Raw genomic sequence first — 20,587 nt, forward strand, 5'->3', positions numbered from 1 at the left:
GACCAGTTGACCATGTTGTCAAAGGCAAAAGTTGTATATAATACACATTTAGTGGAGGCTAACTTATGCACAAAAAACCATAGTGTATATCTGGCAGGTGTGTAAACATAGGGTTAGCAAAAGCATCATACACTGTCTAAAATATTACCAAATAGGAGAACCATGAGTCGAAAATAGCTAAAAGAATAAAACAGAAGTGTAAAGTTTATTGAAAACACATATTTTCACATACACAATATTGACGTATAAAAGATTGTTAGAAATTTGTGACTGAATCCATAGATACAAATAGTGACCTAAAAACACAGTCCGGGACAGTACCACAAGTAATTGCTAATTAGTAGACATGCAACAAACATGCTGCCAACATATGCACATTAGTATCTACCGGTATCAGGCGACATAACTTAATAGTATAAGCGCATTATCAGTGCTGCTACAATCGCCATGAATCCGTGTGCAAAAAGTGCAATAAAGAGAAGTAAATTACCCATATGAAATGGAGGTCCCGTCTGGATCCTGGTCACGTACCCCAACGCGCGTTTCGTGTTCAATAGTTACTGCTTCCTCAGGGGGCGTGGCTTAATCAAGATCTCAGTCCCGTATAAATAGAGGTAACATCTGATCATGTGACAGGGTGAAAGTAACACGTGCGCATGCGTGAACCGCAAACAGAGCCTCATCTATGCGCTCCAGGTCCCAAAACTGCCCAGCGATCCCGGTCATGTGAGCGAGCCAGCACCACGCCCACAACACATGACACGGGACCGCCGCCACATAAGAAACCAGGGGCGCAGTGAGCTCTGTATGGCGGCCTAAAAAACGCCATTTTGTATATATATATATATATATATATATATATATATATATATAAAGTGACTGAGTGCAATAAAGTGCAAGGGTGTGCGTTAATAAATGTGTATTGGCATTCATATGCTAATCATATAAAGTGGAATAGTGCACATACGTAAGATATAGTATGATGACGTAAGTCCCCAATATCCCACTACTACCACCACACAATGGATCCCAGCTAAACCCACACCCCATAGCTGAGGTCCATCATCAGGTGGAAAGCCGGGCAGGGGAGTTCCATTAAATAAGTGAAAAATGTGAAGGTGCGTTACCTACCATATATGATACTAGTACTAAAACTTATTAAAAGACAAAAATCATGAGCACAAAAATATAAAACATCCCGGCGATACACATTAGAGAACCAACAATAGGGGACACTCAAGGTTTAATAATATTAAGCATTAAGGACATACAGAGTAAATGGCAAAAAAACAGAAAATATACTATTCCAATGTAACAAGTCCTCTATTAGCTACCATTAAAACAGATGTCATAATTGGCCTATATACACCAACTTTGCCACAGATTGTATAGTCCACTTCCAAGTCTCTATGGTCAGGATAATAAACACACTAAAAATAATACAGAACAGAGATACAAAATTAAAAACTGGTAAGATATAACAGAGACAACAGGAAAAAGGATGTATATATATATATATATATATATATATATATACACAGACAATTATAAAAAAGAGGAAAATCCATGCGCTTCATTGAGTCCCATGGGAGTTATTGTGCCCAGTGTGGTTATCCAACCAACGGCACTCTCTCTGTGTCAGGATACGTTTGACACCTCCACCTCTAATACCACACTGGACAAGATCAATTCCACGTACCACAAAGGACTTAGGGTTACAACCATGAAACTGTTTGAAGTGACGTGGTATCATTTTCAATTGTGTCATGTCTGTCTCATTTTTTGCAGCCATTATGTCACTCACATGTTCTCGTGTGCGTGTGCCCAAACGACGAGATGTTAACCCAATATAAATTTTTGGGCAGCTGCATACAGCATAATATACAACCTGGGTGGTATTACAGGTTATATGGTAGATGATGGAAAAAGTTCTTCTACCATCTGCTGAATCAAAAGTAGCAATGCGGCAGACATTTTGACATGAGACACAATCGCCACATGGAAAGCAGCCATGGGGTGGCCCACCAAATCCAAAATTATATTTGCTCACTTTTGGGATGTAGTGACTTGATACCAATAAGTCTTTGAGATTTTTGCTTCGTCTAGCAGTCATTGAGGGGCAGTTAGTGAGACATTTAGAGAGCAACGGGTCACTTTGGAGAATGCTCCAATGTCTTTGGAGACAGCGTGGATTTTCTGAAGACATCAGTCTGCAAATACCGATCACCATCAACCTCAATCTTGATGTCCAGAAAATCCACCTCGGTCTTACTCACTTGGTACGTCAATTTGATGTTATACATATTATCATTCAATAAATGCATAAACTCATGTAAAGCTTCATGAGGTCCTTGCCATATGATGAATAAATCATCAATGTAGTGCAGCCAGCACTGCACATGGTCCGCAGCCCGCAGCCCTTCCCCACCAAAAATCTCCCTCTCCCAATACCCCAGAAAGAGATTGGCGAAAGAGGGCGCACAAGCCGCGCCCATGGCAGTGCCGCGCTGCTGCAAGTAGAAAACATGAGGCTCTGTTTGCGGTTCACGCATGCGCACGTGTTACTTTCACCCTGTCACATGATCAGATGTGACCTCTATTTATACGGGACTGAGATCTTGATTAAGCCACGCCCCCTGAGGAAGCGGTAACTATTGAACGCGAAACGCGCGTTGGGGTACGTGACCAGGATCCAGACGGGACCTCCATTTCATATGGGTAATTTACTTCTCTTTATTGCACTTTTTGCACACGGATTCATGGTGATTGTAGCAGCACTGATAATGCGCTTATACTATTAAGTTATGTCGCCTGATACCGGTAGATACTAATGTGCATATGTTGGCAGCATGTTTGTTGCATGTCTACTAATTAGCAATTACTTGTGGTACTGTCCCGGACTGTGTTTTTAGGTCACTATTTGTATCTATGGATTCAGTCACAAATTTCTAACAATCTTTTATACGTCAATATTGTGTATGTGAAAATATACACTCACCGGCCACTTTATTAGGTACACCATGCTAGTAACGGGTTGGACCCCCTTTTGCCTTCAGAACTGCCTCAATTCTTCGTGGCATAGATTCAACAAGGTGCTGGAAGCATTCCTCAGAGATTTTGGTCCATATTGACATGATGGCATCACACAGTTGCCGCAGATTTGTCGGCTGCACATCCCAAAGATGCTCCATACAAGGCAGGATGGATCCATGCTTTCATGTTGTTTACGCCAAATTCTGACCCTACCATCCGAATGTCGCAGCAGAAATCGAGACTCATCAGACCAAGCAACGTTTTTCCAATCTTCTACTGTCCAATTTCGATGAGCTTGTACAAATTGTAGCCTCAGTTTCCTGTTCTTAGCTGAAAGGAGTGGTACCCGGTGTGGTCTTCTGCTGCTGTAGCCCATCTGCCTCAAAGTTCGACGCACTGTGCGTTCAGAGATGCTCTTAGGCCTACCTTGGTTGTAACGGGTGGCGATTTGAGTCACTGTTGCCTTTCTATCAGCTCGAACCAGTCTGCCCATTCTCCTCTGACCTCTGGCATCAACAAGGCATTTCCGCCCACAGAACTGCCGCTCACTGCATTTTTTTTCTTTTTCGGACCATTCTCTGTAAACCCTAGAGATGGTTGTGTGTGAAAATCCCAGTAGATCAGCAGTTTCTGAAATACTCAGACCAGCCCTTCTGGCACCAACAACCATGCCACGTTCAAAGGCACTCAAATCACCTTTCTTCCCCATACTGATGCTCGGTTTGAACTGCAGGAGATTGTCTTGACCATGTCTACATGCCTAAATGCACTGAGTTGCCGCCATGTGATTGGCTGATTAGAAATTAAGTGTTAACAAGAAGTTGGACAGGTGTACCTAATAAAGTGGCCGGTGAGTGTATGTTTTCAATAAACTTTACACTTCTGTTTTATTCTTTCAGCTATTTTTGACTCATGGTTCTCCTATTTGGTAATATTTTAGACAGTGTATGATGCTTTTGCTAACCCTATGTTTACACACCTGCCAGATATACACTATGGTTTTTTGTGCATAAATTAGCCTCCACTAAATGTGTATTATATACAACTTTTGCCTTTGACAACATGGTCAACTGGTAGGGCAGATTACGGGTGTACTTAAATAGCATCCTCAGCACCCCTCACGTGTATTATATTCTAGACAGTATGTGATACCTCTGATAACCCTGAGTCTACATACATGTCTGATATGTGATTGGATTCTTCGTACATATGTGAGATGGCCCTTCTATAGTTGGTGCTAAATGGGCTTCCATGGCTTCTGTAATCGTGGGGCACGGTTTTTATACATAGGGGGTATGATATGGCATACTACTTTATTATATAGCTGAGGGTGCACCTAGATCTGTAGTGTGCCAATATAGCTGATGATGATACGACACCATTGGCGGTCTCCTCCGCTGAGATGCGCGTTATAGTTGTGTATTAGACAGCTCCCTGTTACCTTAGGTTATCAAGGTCGGGAGTGGTTAGGGACAAGCATCACCAAAGGGAGGTGGAGCTTCTAGCGCTGCGCCTCTTGTTATGGGCGTGCACAATGAAATGATCCGGGCAGGCTACGTCACCGGTAAACCACTGACGGAAGTAAGGGGTGAGCCTGTGCGTTCCATCTTGGGCATGCGCTGTAGAGTGAAAGGAGTGCCCGTTTACGGGCATGTGCAGTAGCCCCTAGTGCATCAGATACTGTGTGCGCAGGAGCCTGTAATATGGTTACTGCTTTGCGCACTGCATTGCATACATGCGCGGTAGGCTCTGAGGTACGCCACAGGAAGTGAAGAGGGGGCACTTAGGCGGAGTCTGATCGGTGGTAGATATAAAAGTAAGTGATGTAGCATTTGGCATTCAGCTATCCACTATCTTATGTGACACGAGTTATCAATGTATCAGGCCTCCTGATGAGCCTTTGCAGGCGAAATGCGTTGAGGCGTTCATTATAGATGGCGAGTACAGTGGCCGTACCAATAGATGAGTATTCATGGCTTCCATATATATTTGTGCACATGAAGTGATTTATGCTAAAGGAGTTTGATAATAAGACCGGGTTTGTGGTAGGGGACACATATGATTGGTGTCTCTACCTGTTGAAGGAATGTAGTTTATCCGGCTATAGAAATTGTATATGGTCGATAGCCACATCTTTTGGAAAGTATAGTGTCCACTGTGAAGAAATAATCACATATTCTGTATATCATATATCGCCATATGTGTTCATATATAGCTTTATTCTTCTGGGGATCTAGGTCTTCCCTAGCATAGTTGAGTACTGTATAGCGTTAGAGGATCCTCTAGTTTTTTTTTGGGTAGAGGTTCTCATTAGTGGCTGCAGGGCTTATCAAGGCCCATAGGGATAGTCATCGTGGAGCGGGGGCGACATAACGTTCCCCCTAGGGCGTCTACCTCCGCAGCTAGGTAGGGGCAGATACAGGTGCCTCAGCTAGGGTTGTATAGGATTTCCCCATTAGATACTTGTTTTAGAGCACATTCCTCATGAGTAGCAAACCATCAGTAACAATAAGCACATTTCCAAGAGATTGCTGTATGATAATGAGTACCAATCAAATGATAAAGCACATAAATTCATAAAACATAAGTATTAATTGTAAAATATTGCCTTATTATTTAGTGTGTAATCCATACATTTATGAATGTAAGGCAAAAAGAGATTAAGGACTCAAATGTGCAGCAGCCAGTAATAATAAAAATCAGTGGGAATAAGTGCATAATAGGGGTATGATTTTACATAAGTAACTTCAAGAAGGTGCATGGTGCAGTAAAGAACATAATGCTGTATATACAGCAAGTCAGGCATAGATGGATATACAATGAAAGAAATGCATGATAACACAATGATACCAACCAAAATGACACTGCCCCCTCACACCACTCCTACACGCGTTTCGCTATGGCTTTGTCCCTGACGAGGATTCTGCAAATGGTATCCGCAATCTATTCCAGCAAAATCTGCATTCCAAACGTCTAGAGAAATTTTGCAACAAATTATGTGGTTCATTTTCTCTTATTGCACCTTGTGAAAATGAAACATTTGAGGCTAAAGCAATATTTTGGTGGACAATAATGTAATCTTTAGTTTTCACAGCCCAATCTTAAAAAAATGTGTGAAGCACCTGAGAGTTCAAAATATTCACCACAGTCATAGATGAATTCCTTGAGTTGTCTAGTTTCCAAAATGGGTTCACTTGTGAGGGATTTTATTTGTTATTCTGTTACATCAGGAACTCCGGAAATACAGTTGTACTTAAAAGTTTACATTCCCAGGCAGAATTTTTGCTTTCTTGGCTTTTTTTCAGAGAATATGAATGATAACCAAAACTTTTTCTCCACTCATGGTTAGTGGTTGGGTGAAGCCATTTGTTGTCAAACTACTGTGTTTTCTCTTTTTAAATCATAATGACAATACAAAACATCCAACTGACCCTGATCAAAAGTTTACATACCCCGGTGATTTTTGCCTGATAATATGTGCAGAAGTTGACACAAATGGGTTTGACTGGCTACTAAAGGTAACATCCTCACATGTGACCTGTTTGTGTCACGATGGGACTGGCGAGTAAACTGGGAACGGGGCACCTTTCCTGGCCCTAACACTAGGGGGCGCCCTAACTTGTCCTGCTCCCTGGGATACCTCAGATGGCGAGGATGCCAGGGCCTCTGCTCTTGCCCTGTCTCCTAGCAGCAGCCCTGCGATAATCCCATTCCCCCAGAGAGAGGAAAGAGAGGCGCTACCGTGTACTGCAGTACATCAACCCAACAAACAGGGGAACCAAGACAAGGGTAAAAGAAAAACTCCACTCACACAAAATATACTCTCACAAATAACAGAGGTATTCACCAGGGTGTGTAGGAAGGGGGAAGAACATAAGGCAGGTAAGGATGAGGAATTTCCAGACGAAAAAAAACAAGCAACAGTCGCACAACAAACTCCTCCAGCTCTCCAAACACTAGCTCCTCACTCTCCAGATCTATGTAGCAAGTGCTAACTCAGACAAGGATCTGCCCAGCAGGCCTAGCTTTTATAGGAGAGAGGAGTGGTTAATTGAGCACAGCTGAATGCAGGGATTTCCACATGGCTGATTAACCCCTGTCCCACTGAAAGTAAACAAATACATTTAATACACCGGAGAAGTGCTTCTCAGTGGCGAAGCAGGAGCCATCAGATGCTGCGGTCTTCTCGCTCTGCTCTGTTGCGATAACCCTGCGACAGTTTGCTTGTAATCAGTGTATGTGCATAAAAGCTAAGTGAGTTTCTGGGATCCAGACAGACTCTTGCATCTTTCATCCAGCCACTGACGTTTCTGGATTGTGAGTCATGGGGATAGCAAAAGAATTGTCAATGGATCTATGGGAAATGGTAGTTGAACTGTATAAAACAGGAAAGGGATACAAAAAGATATCCAAGGAATTGATAATGGCCGTCAACAGCATTCAAACTGTGATTAACAAATGGAAAATCAGGGTCGCTGTAAAAACAAATCCATGGTCAGGTAGGCAAACAAAACTTTTGTCCCCAACTGCCAGGAAAACTGTTCGGGATGCAAACAAAAACTGACAAATAACAACAGCTGAAACACTGGACTCTCTGAAAGGGAACATTGTGGCTGTTTCATGATGCACAATAAGGAGGCACTTGAAGAAAAATGGGCTGCATGGCCGAGTCGCCAGAAGAAAGCCATTACTGTGCAAATGCCACAAAGTATCTCACCTACAATATGCAAAACAGCACAGACACAAGCCTCAAAACTTCTGGAACAAGGTAATTTGTTGTTATGAGACCAAAATTGAAAATTGAACTTTTTGGCCAAAACCATAAACGTTACATTTGGAAAGAGGTCAACAAGGCCTATGATGAAAGGAACACCTTTCCTACTGTAAAGCATGGAGGTGGCTTGCTGATGTTTTGGGGATGTGTGATCTACAAAGGCACAGGAAACTTGGTCAAAGTTGAAGGAAAGATGAATGCAGCACATTATCAGCAAATACTGGAGGCAAATTTGCAATAATCAGCATGGAAGCTGTGTTTGGGACGTTCTTGGATGTTCCAACATGACAATGATCCAAAACACAAGTGTGGCGCCCCAGGGTCCTGGTCATCACAGTAGCATTCCTTTCCTCACAAGGAGAGTGATGTTATGTTTGGAAGCGATGAAGGCTAACTCCTGGCCCAGCAAGCATAAGAGAAAGTAAAGAGTTAAATAACTGTTGCTGAAAGTTTAAAATGACTGTTCAAGTTTGAAAATTCTTTTACCTGACCAAGGTTTTTGCATTGAAAAGTATAACTGATTAAAAGGCATTCGGATCATGGACAGTGAATGGTCCACAAACTTTCCATTGTACATAGTTGGCACCTACAAGGTACACCCTGGTTCTGCCCACTTGCCGGCGTGGGTAGGGCCTTACTTGCTTGTAAATAGTTGGCACCTCCTTAAGGTGCTTTCTACTGGTTTTACATAGAGCTCTTAAAGGAACTGTTCTAATGTTGCCTTAACTGATAATCTGTTTACATTTAGACCTGAAGAAAAACCCGTTTGGCGTGGCAGAAGAACAAGGGTCTGATGATATGCCTTGTAGCCCGCCTAAGGCCTACGTTGGGGGTTAGCAGAAAACGGGTCTCCCCATATTGTGACTGTTGTTTGCAATACAAATGTGATTGATTGAACGATAAAATTGCACCTTTAAATATGCTACTTCAGTGTAAAGAGTTAAATATGTTGCACTTTAGGGTAGCCATAATGTTTAATCTAGTTAGAAGAAGTGAAAGAAAAATGCTGAAAGACTTGAAAAATGTTTGCACGATTAAAGGGAATGTTAACTTGCTGCACTTTGTTGAAGTAATATCTGAAGATAGTCAGAAGTGTACCTTATCTGCCAGATAGTTAATATATTAGTGAGTTAATATAAAGAATAAAAATGAAAACTGAAACTTGAATCCAGATAGTGTTATGTGCAGAAAGTATTGAAGTTGTCTAATGTTGCACTTGTGAATTAAATGGACCTGATGCAGTGTACCCGTAGGGGTAGTCTCCGTTTTGTAGGAAAAGTTCTGCACTTTGAATAAAACAAAGTAATATAATGTTTGTTTTGCACTGTGAAGCCTTCAAATAGTATACCTGTAGCGGGTAATAGCCTTTCATAGTTAGTTAGTTATTATACTGTTCTCTATTGTTAAAAGTAGGTCTACAATGTAAATATGTTCTTGTAACATTCAAACATCCATTCCTCTCTTAAAGGGAAGCTCCAGTTTACATTAACTTGTTTTATATGTTTGCCTGCATTCAAAAATGTGTATGTCTTTTTGCTAATTTGTATTGTTGTTCTTCTTTTCCCAGTCTGGGAGGACTGGATTTAACGGAGGGGGGAGTGTGGCACCCCAGTGTCCTGGCTGTCACAGTAGCATTGCTTTCCTCATGGAGAGAGTGATGTTACGTTTGGAAGCGATGAAGGATAACTCTCATCAGGTAATCACAATGCACACAACATGTTCACACTCCAGGGAGCTTTTGATCCTATTTACTAGGTGACTCCCCTATATACATTGTGGTTTGGAGGGAAACAGAGTTCAGATTGTCAGAGAGACAGGACAGGGCAGACGGACCTAGAGTGTCAGAACGTCTGAAGGGGCCGTGTGGTCTGAAGCAGCACAGCTCCTGGAAAGAGACACACAGACAGCAGAACATCGTTTAGTGAGCGTGCAGGAGAGTGAAGCACAGGAGAGGAAATATCAGGGGAGACCAGCTACGAGCAGGCTGCCTCCCTCTGAGGCGCAGATAACCAGTAGCCGGACCACCGAGGTTGTAAGGACTCTATAACTTACATCAGAAACCGGCAGGACAGCTGAACTGCAAGTTACCTGTCCACCTTAATACCCAGGAGACACAGTGACACCTATAGAGCCCGGGGCATGCTAGAGTCACTGTAAAAAGGCTCAAGTCACCAGTCATATGGGTTATGTACTGTCCTATATGGGGGACAGAGAGAACAACTGTGAGGACCTTATGTGAAGCCATAGGCAGTAAGGGACTACAACACCACCGCACTTGAGGAAGGCTTTTAACTCCCACCTGGTAAAGGGGGACTCTGGATTCGCTTCCAAACCAGCCGGACCCTGCCTGCCCTGTGAGCTGGTACCCAGGACTGTGGCTGCCTGAAGTCTTCAGTAAACCAAGTAAAGAGACTGCAACCCTGTGTCAAGAAAGCAAACATTCTGTTGAGGTAGGTAAACTTTTGAGCACAACTGTATGTGCTTGCTTTTATACACCTGTTTGCAATGGCTATGGCTGGAACTTCTGATCTCAATATTTAGGAAGTACGTTCATACACTTTGCACAATGTAGCACAATTATGTGGTCCCTTATAACTAGTAAATAAATGTCCGAATTCATATATGTTTCATCATTTATCATGCAACCTGTCCATTGATAGGATCTGGGGAGAATTATTAGATACTGTAAAATACTGCAAGGTAAGAGTTCTCAATGGCTAACTGAAGAGATGGTAACAAATTGCAAGGTTTCCAGACTACTCAGGTCTAGTCATGAGCGAATATACTCGTTGCCCAGGGTTTTCCCGAGCATGCTCGGGTGATCTCCGAGTATTTCTGACTGCTCGGAGATTTCGTTTTCATTGCCGCAGCCGCATGATTTAAGGCTGCTAGCCAGCTTGATTACATGTGGGGATTCCCTAGCAACCAAGCAACCCCCACATGTACTCAGCCTGGCTAGCAGTCGTAAATCATGCAGCTGAGTCAACAAAACTAAATCTCCGAGCAGTCACACATACTCGGAGAAAACCCGAGCAACGAGTATATTCGCTCATCAATACTTAGGTCTCTTCATCAAGCATAGAATAACACAAAATCTGATGAGTCAGATATTTATGCACAAGAGGACACAGGAATAATGCAATAGATACGACAAGTGAGGTGAGGCAGATCTATAAATGTGGGACGGGGAGAAAGCAGTTATGGCCGGAAATATTGGAACAGTTTATAGATAAGGATTGTGAAAGTTTTATTGTCCTGTGATTGAGGTCTGGTTGAGCTGTGATGCCTCCAAATGGTCTGATGAGCACATTCCTTAGATGATATAGAAAGACATGAATCCATTCAACACATTCATTCCTTCACTGTTTCAAAGGTTGTAATAAGTTTGTCATTTTTCTGTCTCCCTGAGATCTGGTTACCTTTTAATACCAGTAATATCATGTTCGTTGATGCTGTAATCAGGGATTGATAAGTACAAATGATCCAGCTGTGAACCAGAGGATAATATTTCAGTTTATTTTCGTAAGTTGCCAAAATTAAGACATTTGAGTTTACCTATCCTGGGTCACTGCCTCATTACCACACTGTCGTGAAAGCCGCTGCCTTACAATATCCAAGCACTCCTTCACTACGTAATAATTTTTCTCTGCCCTAAGTTTCTTACACAAGCAGGTTACTGGATGATCTTCTGCATTCACCTATAGTGACAGAACCTCTCCTAGGCCTAGAATAGAGGCATCCGTTTGAACGATAAAGCTTTTCCTGAAGTTATGGCTGATGAGGACAAGCTGTCTGCACAACACCAACTTCATGGACTTCAATGTTTCCTCCGCCTGAGGGTTCCACCAAACCATGACCGATTTCCTTCCCTTTAAGAGATCAATCAAAGACGCCAGTCACCTAGCAAAATTAGGTTAAATTGTCGGTAATACCCAATGACGCCGAGGAACGCTCTTACCTGTTTCAGAGTAAGAGGCCGGTGCCAGTTTTGAATGGCTTCAATTTTGTTTATTTGGGGTTTCATAACCCCAAGGCCAATCACGTACCTCAAGTACCAGGCTTCCTCGAGACCTATTGCACATTTTTGGGGGTTCGCTATCAAGCCCACGGCCCTAAGCGAATCCACTTTTGCTTGCACCTGGGACAAGTGAGTATGCCAGTCGGTACTATAGATGATAATATCATCCAACTACACTGAAGCATATTTATGATGGGGCTCTAAAACTATGTCCACCAGCCTCTGAAACGGGGCCCCATGTTACCCGAAAGGCAAGATGACATAGTCATTGAGACCCTCCGATGTAATGAGGGTGGTCTTTTCTTTCGCCTTCTCTGTCAGAGGCACCTGTTAGTTACCTTTGGTCAGATTGAGCATTGTAAAATACTGGGCCTGCCCCAGTCTCTCAATCAGCTCATCTACCAGAGGCATTGGATAAAGGTCCAATTTTGACCCCTTATTCAATTTATGGAAATCGTTACAAAATCATAACAATTCGTCTGGCTTTGGAATCATCACAATGGGACTAGTCCACCCACTCCTCTTGGACTCCCCAATAACTCATAGCTGGAGCATTTGTTTCTTTTCAGTTGCGATGGCTTGGCTTAAGGCATCTGGTACATGGTTAATTTCCACCCAGTGCCGGTTTTAGACAAAGTGGGGCCCCGGGCAAAAGTTTAAAGTGGGACCCCAAATGCTAACATATTGCACCATCACACAGAAACATTTTGGTTGTATTTACATGTGTTGAGTTCAGGCCGTTAAATGAGTGTGATCGACAATATTGATGTCTTTTGACGCTTATTTCCCGGCCTCTTTACACCGGCTGAGGAAGAATGACGGGCACAGAACGATCGCAGCATATCTACAGTTTTCCCTTGGCAGTATGCTGCTGAGAACAATGATTTTTGTTCCGGCATAAACAATGCACCCATAGTCCTCCATATTGTATAATGCACCACCCCATAGTACTCCATATAGTTCAATGCACACCTCATAGTATAATGCACCCTATAGTCCTTCATATAGTATAATGCATTCCCCATAGTCCTCGATACAGTATAATGCTGGTCCCATATAGTACAACTAGTATAATGACCTCCCCATAGTCCTTGATAGATTATAATGCAGCCCAGATAAAGTATAATGCAGCTCCTATATCGTATATATAGTATAATGCACACCATAGTCCTCAATAGAGAATAATGCAGCTGCTCCACAGAGTATAATGCAGCTGCCCCATAGAGTATAATGCAGCCACCCCTAGAGAATAATGCAGCCCCCTCTCAGAGTATAATGCAACCCCCTCAGTGTATAATGTAACCCCCTCATAGAGTATAATGCAGCACCCCTCATAAAGAATAATGCAGCCCCCATAGAGTAAGATGCATCCCAAGCTCATCATGATTAAGGGTTTGCAGACACCTGAAATGCGTTGATGCGGGTTATGTGAATTTGTGTTGTTGACTGTGTATGTCCTCCGAAATGCTTATGTGAATAATCACAGTTGGTGGAGCTTGAGATCCTTTAATTTTGATGCCTTGACAAGGCACTTCCGTGATCCAAACACCCTCATGATGCAATCATGGTGAGCAGAATTTTATTTTGTCTTTCTTATGTCTCTAATGCAGGCCCCCATAGAGTGTAATACAGCCACCCCATAGAGCATAATGCTGCTCCCATAGAGTATAATGCTTCCCCCTCACAGTACAATTCAGTGTCCCCCAGAGTATAATGCAGTGCCCCTGATAGAGTATAATGCAGCCCTCTCATAGAGTACAATGCAGCGCTCCTCATAGAATATAATGTAGCCCCCTCATAGAGTACAATGCAGTACCCCCTCAAAGAATAATGCAGCCCCCTAGAGTATAATGCAGCCCCCTCATAGAGTGTAATACAGCCCCCTCATAGACTATAATGAAGCCCCCCCTCATAGAGTACAATGCAACCCCCTCGTAGATTATAATGCAGCCCGCTCAGAGTATAATGCAGCCCCCTCATAGAGTATAATACATCCCCCCATAGAGTATAGTGCAGCCACCCCGTGGAGTATAATGCAGTATCCCCATAGAGAATGCAACAACCCCACAGAGTATAATGCAGCCCTCATCTATGATGCAATACAGTTGAATTTGCAATGTGAGTTGCTGAGTGGCACCGGCGCTGGGTCTCCCTGACTCATAAGCCGCATAGAGGCCGCATGGGGTGCCGCTGTTAGTGGCATGCCACTGACTAGGGACCCCTGGGGTAGTAGAGGCCATTGTCATCTGACTGCCCCTAATGCCGGCAGTGTTCACACAATGTCATAGTGGATCACAAATGTACAGCCAGGCAATTCTGAGAATATGTCCATATTCTGCTGTACTAATTTCCGAGCCTACCATCGCTGCTGTTTAGAGAGAGGATCGTTTATCTTTACTTTGTTCCCAGCCTCCTCCTGGGCCAGTGTCAGAGGTTCCTCAGTCAATACGACCGGAGTCGCTTCCGTAACCATGTAACCATCCATTCCCAGTCTTTCCACACCTATTGACATTATATAGTTGCTCAGGTTCCCTCTTCCCAGGCTAGTTCACCCTGTAGCTCATATTACACTTGGCCATGAGCGTACTTTCTACGGTGGGCACCAAAACTAATACCCTATCCCCTTTTTAAAGGACCTGTCTGTGTCCTTTTTTTGTACACAACACATTCACTAGATGTTCCTTTACAATCGGCATCAAAGCCACAATCTGGTTCTACATACTTGGAACGTGCACTATTACTCTTTTATGGGGAGTACACTCCTGTTCCCACGTCTCCTTGGCTATGTCCAGCAGGGCTCTGGGATGTCTACTGTATAATAGTTCGAATGAAGAGAACCCCATTGAGGACTGTGGTACTTCCCAGATGGCAAACATTGAATAGGGCAGTGACATATCCCAATCCTTCCCATCTTTGGAGACCACTTTCTTTAGCATTCAGTAGATTTAAGGGTTTTGTTAAATCTTTCCACTAGACCATCTGCCTGTGGGTGCACAACTGTTTACACAATTACTTTGTAACCTTGGACATAAAAGGAGTCCCCCGATCCATAAGGGTATGATCAGGAATAGCATGATCAGGAATAGCAGCATTTTGAATCCGGAGATCCCATAACCGCCATGACCCATGGGCGAGTATCACTCGGCTCACTGAGTATAGGAGAGCCTCCGCCCAGTGTTGCGCACCTGGCACAGATGTGGTGCACAGTCCATGAGACCGGTTTAGGGGAAACTGATCACCTGCCAACCTCATTATGGGAACCCCCCTCATTATGGGCTCGGTTCTGACTGACCCCAGCAGATGGTCGTGTCCATTTTGCAGGCTCCTGGACTTGAAGGATTTGGAATGATACCCGCAGTGGAGCATAGTCTCTTACCAAGTCCTGGGTGGCCATATAACAAGGCTAACCATCTGACCTTCATTACCTGTGTCCCCTTGTCCCACGCATCACTGTATAGGTACTGTCAGAGTGTGCACCAACCAGTCGACAACTACCCTCTCTACCATCTGGGCTGGGCTCATGGTTGCAGGTTGGTGCCACTTTTTTACCAAATGGAACAGGTAATATGCCTGAAAACTAGCTCGTCGGGCCTTCATAAAGGTCCACTTGAAAACTCTCTGTGCCTGTACATAAGTATTAACCCAAATCCGGGCAAGGATCTCACCTATGAGCTTCCCATAGTCCTGGGCATTTTCCCAGGTGAAGTCAAAATAGGCCTTCTGACTGTCTCCCATCAGGAACAGGGCTGCCACTTCAGCCCACTGGGAGTTAGGCAAACTTTCCCGCTCCGTGGTTCTTTCAAACAATGTGTGGAAGTGGACCACCTGCTGTAGGAGTTCCTCCATTATCCTTCGATTTGCAGCGGGATCAATCCATTGCCATGGGTGACTGTACCACCGTGTAACTCGTCCGTGCGGCAATGGCATTGCTCTCTCTGGCTCTTACCTGTGTTCAGTCTCACACAGACCTGACACACCCAACCATAATCTGAAAGTTTAAATGGGAATTGCAGACATGGGATACTCCCAAAACCAAGAGTGGAGAGAGAAATCCGTCCCACTAACTTCCTACAGATATCTCCAAAAATAAAAGTCCATGTCAGGTTTCCCGAAATCTGAGTTGGTCGAATAGCTTGACCAAGCCCTCACTCTCTTTATCTTTGAATTGTAACCACAGCTGTGGCTGTAATTGCAATGCTCTCCAGTGAGTTCAGTATGCTTCTATGCACATCCTGGGGGACACATAACGACCCTTGCATATGATCCCCTCACACCTCACAATATTTATATATTATATATGATACCTATTTATATAGTGCCATTCATTTCCAATGCATTGTACACACATTATCATCACTGTCCTCATTGGGGCTCATAATCTAATTTCCCTATCACTATGTCTTTGGAGTATGGGAGGAAACCGGAGAACCCAAAGGAAACCCACGCAAACACAGGGAGAGCAGGCAAACTCCTTAGTAGGGCATCCAATTTTATAAAATCTTTACTACAATACACAACAAAATAGTTTCGGGTATTGTGAAATTATCGTAACATTGATAGTGACAACGGGGCCATCTGTGTGGGCAAGAATGAAAAATATAAGGAAATTTGCCTACGGTGATATACTGGTTTCCTCCCCATAAGATGTTAGTGCAGCTGTGTATCTAAGCAATTAATGTGTGGTTAGAAGTAGGAGGTAGCGTATAGTTTCCCTCACGCAGCGCTCTACTTCCTGTACATCATATTCAAGGTATATGTTGAGCGTCCTCTATTATTAGTCTGTCTTCTCTTTATTCTTCCCTCGTGGACCTGACTGAAGAATTACTTAACGGTGGACGCATCTTACTTCTTTCCTTATTTTATCTTATAATTGCTCCTCTGATGTCAGACTCAGCACTAGAGACACAGTTGTAACTATTACTAGAATGTTTTTACTTTTACATACTTTTGTGCTAATTTTTGGCTCAAGTAATTTTTTTTTGCCTTCATTTCACCAAACTCTTTCTCCACTCTTGGACATAAATTCATTTTTCTTGAGCCACAAGGAACTGTAATATCTCAAATGTTCGGCACCTTCTGTCATGGCCTTTATCTTGAAGCTCCTTGGGTATGGAGGGGAAAAGAAACATCTAGTGGAATGTCCATGGCTCCGTCGGGATATTAACCCGGAACAGGACTGGGAAATCCTCACTGAGCTTGGAGATGGGGCGTTCGGAAAAGTCTACAAGGTAAATAGTATTAATGAATATAAGAGCAATACAAGGGTCTCTATGATTGTGTGGCCTGTAGTCCAGGGCTGGTTTTAAAGGGTGGTAGCCAGGACAATTGCCAAAAGATTATATTTTCTAGGGTCCTCCCCAAGGAAAAAAACTCTAAGGAGCAACCTAAGAGTAGAGAATTTCCCTTCCAATGGCAATATTGTGCGGCTCACCTGTGGTAGTATCATTTGGAAATGTTAAGGCTGTGGTATTTTGAAATTAGATGCTATTGTGTGAGCGTGGTTTTCAGATGTATACATTAAGATAGACAGATAGATAGATAGATCATTAAAAGAAGAGCTCTAGTTAAAAAACGTAATCTCAGGCTTTTAGCTTAAAAGATCTTGCAAGACACTTATCAGTTCGCATGTTGTCATGGAGAAAGCACTACCGAAATTTTTTTTGCTATTGTTAGATGTCAAATTATAGCCTCAATTTTCTTCCTTGTATCAATTGCCAAAGCTATATTTAAAGCAGATCTGTCACCAGATCTAACAATACCAACTGCATACATTATTAAATAGATGTTTTAGACCTAATGAGGCTGGTGTACTTGTTTTCAAAATGCAATACCATAATGGCTGTATAATCCATATTGATATTTATATATTCATATTTTTGTTCCATACAACATTTATTTTAATATCATGATTATACAGTCACTCAGATTCCATTTTAAGTATAATACTGTAGATCTGCATATTAATAAATGCAGTTCTTATGTTTTAATCTGTTGACCGATGCCTTTTAAGGCTCATGCACATGACTGTAAAAATGGAACGAGTGCTAATATCCATCTAATTTTACGGATGGCACTCTTTCCCATGTTATTCAATGTGGCCATGCACATGTCCAATTTGCGACAATCAGAACGCACTCGGCCATTCAAATTTATGGGTCCCTGGGGAAAATCGGATCCGCACTCAGTTGACATCCGAATGAGGTCCAATTTTCACAGATTCACTGAGTGGACTAAATGGAGTAACTTTTTTTTTTAACCTCCTCATCCGAGAAAATATTATCGCACTTTGACCTGTGTCTGATTAGAATAGGAGTAGCATAAATGGACTTATTCTCAGAAGAGAGAAAACTGGTCTTGTGACCTTAACCTAAGGATGCATTGATGAAGAAGACATGCTGAAGAACACCTGCACCCATTAAATATCCCAAGATCTCCGAATTGGCGGGCATAAGAATCCGCTTTTTTAAATTAGATCATGGTTTTCCGTGCGAGATCGCCATTCATTTCCACAGGCTGTGGCTTAGAGTGGCATGTAAAAGTTTGGGTACCCCTGGTCAAAATTACTGTTATTATGAACAGTTAAGCAAGTTGAAGATGACATGATCTCTAAAAGGGCTGAAGTATAGATGACACATACAGTATGTTGCCATATTGCCATCTATTCCTAAAAGGTTCCTTAGTCTGTTTCAGTAGGCTCCACAATCATGAGGAAGACTGCTGACTTGACAGATGTCCAGAAGGAAGTTATTGACACACTCCACAAGGAGGGTAAGCCACAAAAGCTCATTGCTAAAGAAGCTGGCTGTTCACAGAGTGCTGTTTCAATAGGTCAACATTTCAGATTTTAAAATAATTTTTTAAGCTGGTGTTAAAAAGTATTCTAATTTACTGAGATAATGAGTTTTGGGTTTTCATTGGCAGTAAGCCATAATCATTAACATAAACAGAAAGAAACACTTGAAATAGATCACTCTGTTTGTAATGACTCTATATAATATGAGTTTCACTTTTTGTATTGAAGAACTGAAATTGTATTGAAGAACAGGCCACTCCAAAGTCTTAATCTGGCTTAAGAAAAACAATTCAGAGGAGGACTTGCTGGTGTGTTTTGGATCATTGTCCTGCTGCATAACCCAAGTGTGCTTCAGAATGAGGTCATGAACAGATGGCCAGACTTTCACCTACAGGTTTTTTTGGTAGCTTTCATGGTTATATTTACCACAACACGTCCTCCAGGTCCTGAAGCAGCAAAACAGCCCTAGACCAACGTACTACCACCACCATATTTTACTGTTAGCATGATGTTCATTTTCTGAAATGTATTACTTCTACGCCAGATGTAATTGAACATACACCTTTGAAAAAGATCAACTTTTGTCTTGTTTGTCCAGAGAGTATTCTCCCAAAAGTCTTTAGGATCATCAAGATATTTTCCTGCAAAACTGAGACAACCTTTTATGTTCTTATTCCTCAGCAGTGGTTTTCATCTTGGAACTCTGTCATGCAGGTCATTTTTGTCCAGGCTCTTTGTTATGGTACAGTCATGAACACTGACCTTAACTGAGGCACGTGAGGCCTGCAGTTCTTAGGATGTTGTTGTGGGGTCTTTTGTGACCTCATGGATGAGTCGTCACTGTGCTCTTTGGGTAATTTTGGTTGGCTAGTCACTCCTGGGAAGGTTTACCACTGTTCCATGATTTGCCATTTGTGAATAATGGCTCTCACAGTGATTTGATGAAGTCCCAAAGCTTGATAAATGGCTTTATAACCTTTTCCAGACTGATAGATCTCAATTACTTTGTTTCTCATTTGTTCCAGAATTTCTTTGGATTGGATCGCAGCATGATGTCTAGCTTTTGAGGATCTTTTGATATACTTCACATTGTCAGACAGGTTCTATTTAAGTGGTTTCTTGATTGAGAACAGGTGTGACTTTAAGCAGGCCTGCATGTGGCTAGGGAATTTGAACTTAGCTTCCTAAAGATGTGATAAACTACAATTAATTTATGTTTTTATGGGGAGGAGGGATACCGTATTTTTCGGACTATAAGACGCACCGTACCATAAGACGCAACCCAAATTTGGGGTGAAAATTGCAGAAAAAAAGATTTTTTATAAGATGGGGGTCCGTCTTAATGTCCGAATTTAAGATCTCTTACCTGAGGGCAGGCAGTGGCAGAGCAGGGTCACAGGAGGCATGGTGGTGACAGAGGTGAGGTGATGCAGAGGTGCGGTGGACGGAACGGCGTGCACCTGAGCAGGGTCCCATCCTGCTTAGGTGGGCGATGCCATGGCCTGGTGTCCATGGGGAGGTTGCTGTGGTGGCGGCAGATGTGCGGTCACTTCCTCAGGTGGCGGCGGCCAGGGTCCCTTCCACATTTGAGGTGACGCCACAGCAGTAGTGAAGGAGAGCAGCAGAGCTGGGTGAGTCACGGCTTTCCTGGTGGCGGTGGGCTTACCGGCATTGTGGCGGCGACAGAGGTGCGGGGATGATGTGGCGTGGTGAGCTGTATGGCGTGAGCAGGGTCCCATCCATATTTGAGGTGAATCCGCGGCCCGGTATTGATGGAGAGCAGCAGAGCTGGGTGAGTTACGGATTTTTCCGGTGGCGGCGGCCATCTTGCTGAGGCCGCGCGTGCGCAGATTTACTACTCTGCGTCCCAGGGCTTCAGGAAAATGGCTGCGGGAGGCCGCGCGTGCGCAGATGGAGATCGCGGTGGCCATTTTCCTGAAGCTGAGATCTCAATCTGCGAACTCGGCTT

At 43.1% G+C, this 20,587-nt stretch overlaps 1 protein-coding gene across 1 annotated transcript in view; it reads left to right on the plus strand.

Annotated features, from left to right (window-relative positions):
* Nucleotides 1-16,606: 16,606 nt before the first annotated feature.
* Nucleotides 16,607-20,587, plus strand: part of LOC143775078 (uncharacterized) — a 106,039-nt gene continuing 102,058 nt past the window's right edge. Inside the window, exon 1 of the mRNA XM_077262912.1 lies at nucleotides 16,607-17,053. Within this exon, the coding sequence (XP_077119027.1) occupies nucleotides 16,907-17,053 (147 nt within the window). The 5' untranslated portion in view covers nucleotides 16,607-16,906. The remainder of the gene's footprint in view (nucleotides 17,054-20,587) is intronic.

This window comes from Ranitomeya variabilis, chromosome 5 (genome assembly GCF_051348905.1).
Source record: "Ranitomeya variabilis isolate aRanVar5 chromosome 5, aRanVar5.hap1, whole genome shotgun sequence".
Lineage (NCBI taxonomy): Eukaryota > Metazoa > Chordata > Amphibia > Anura > Dendrobatidae > Ranitomeya > Ranitomeya variabilis.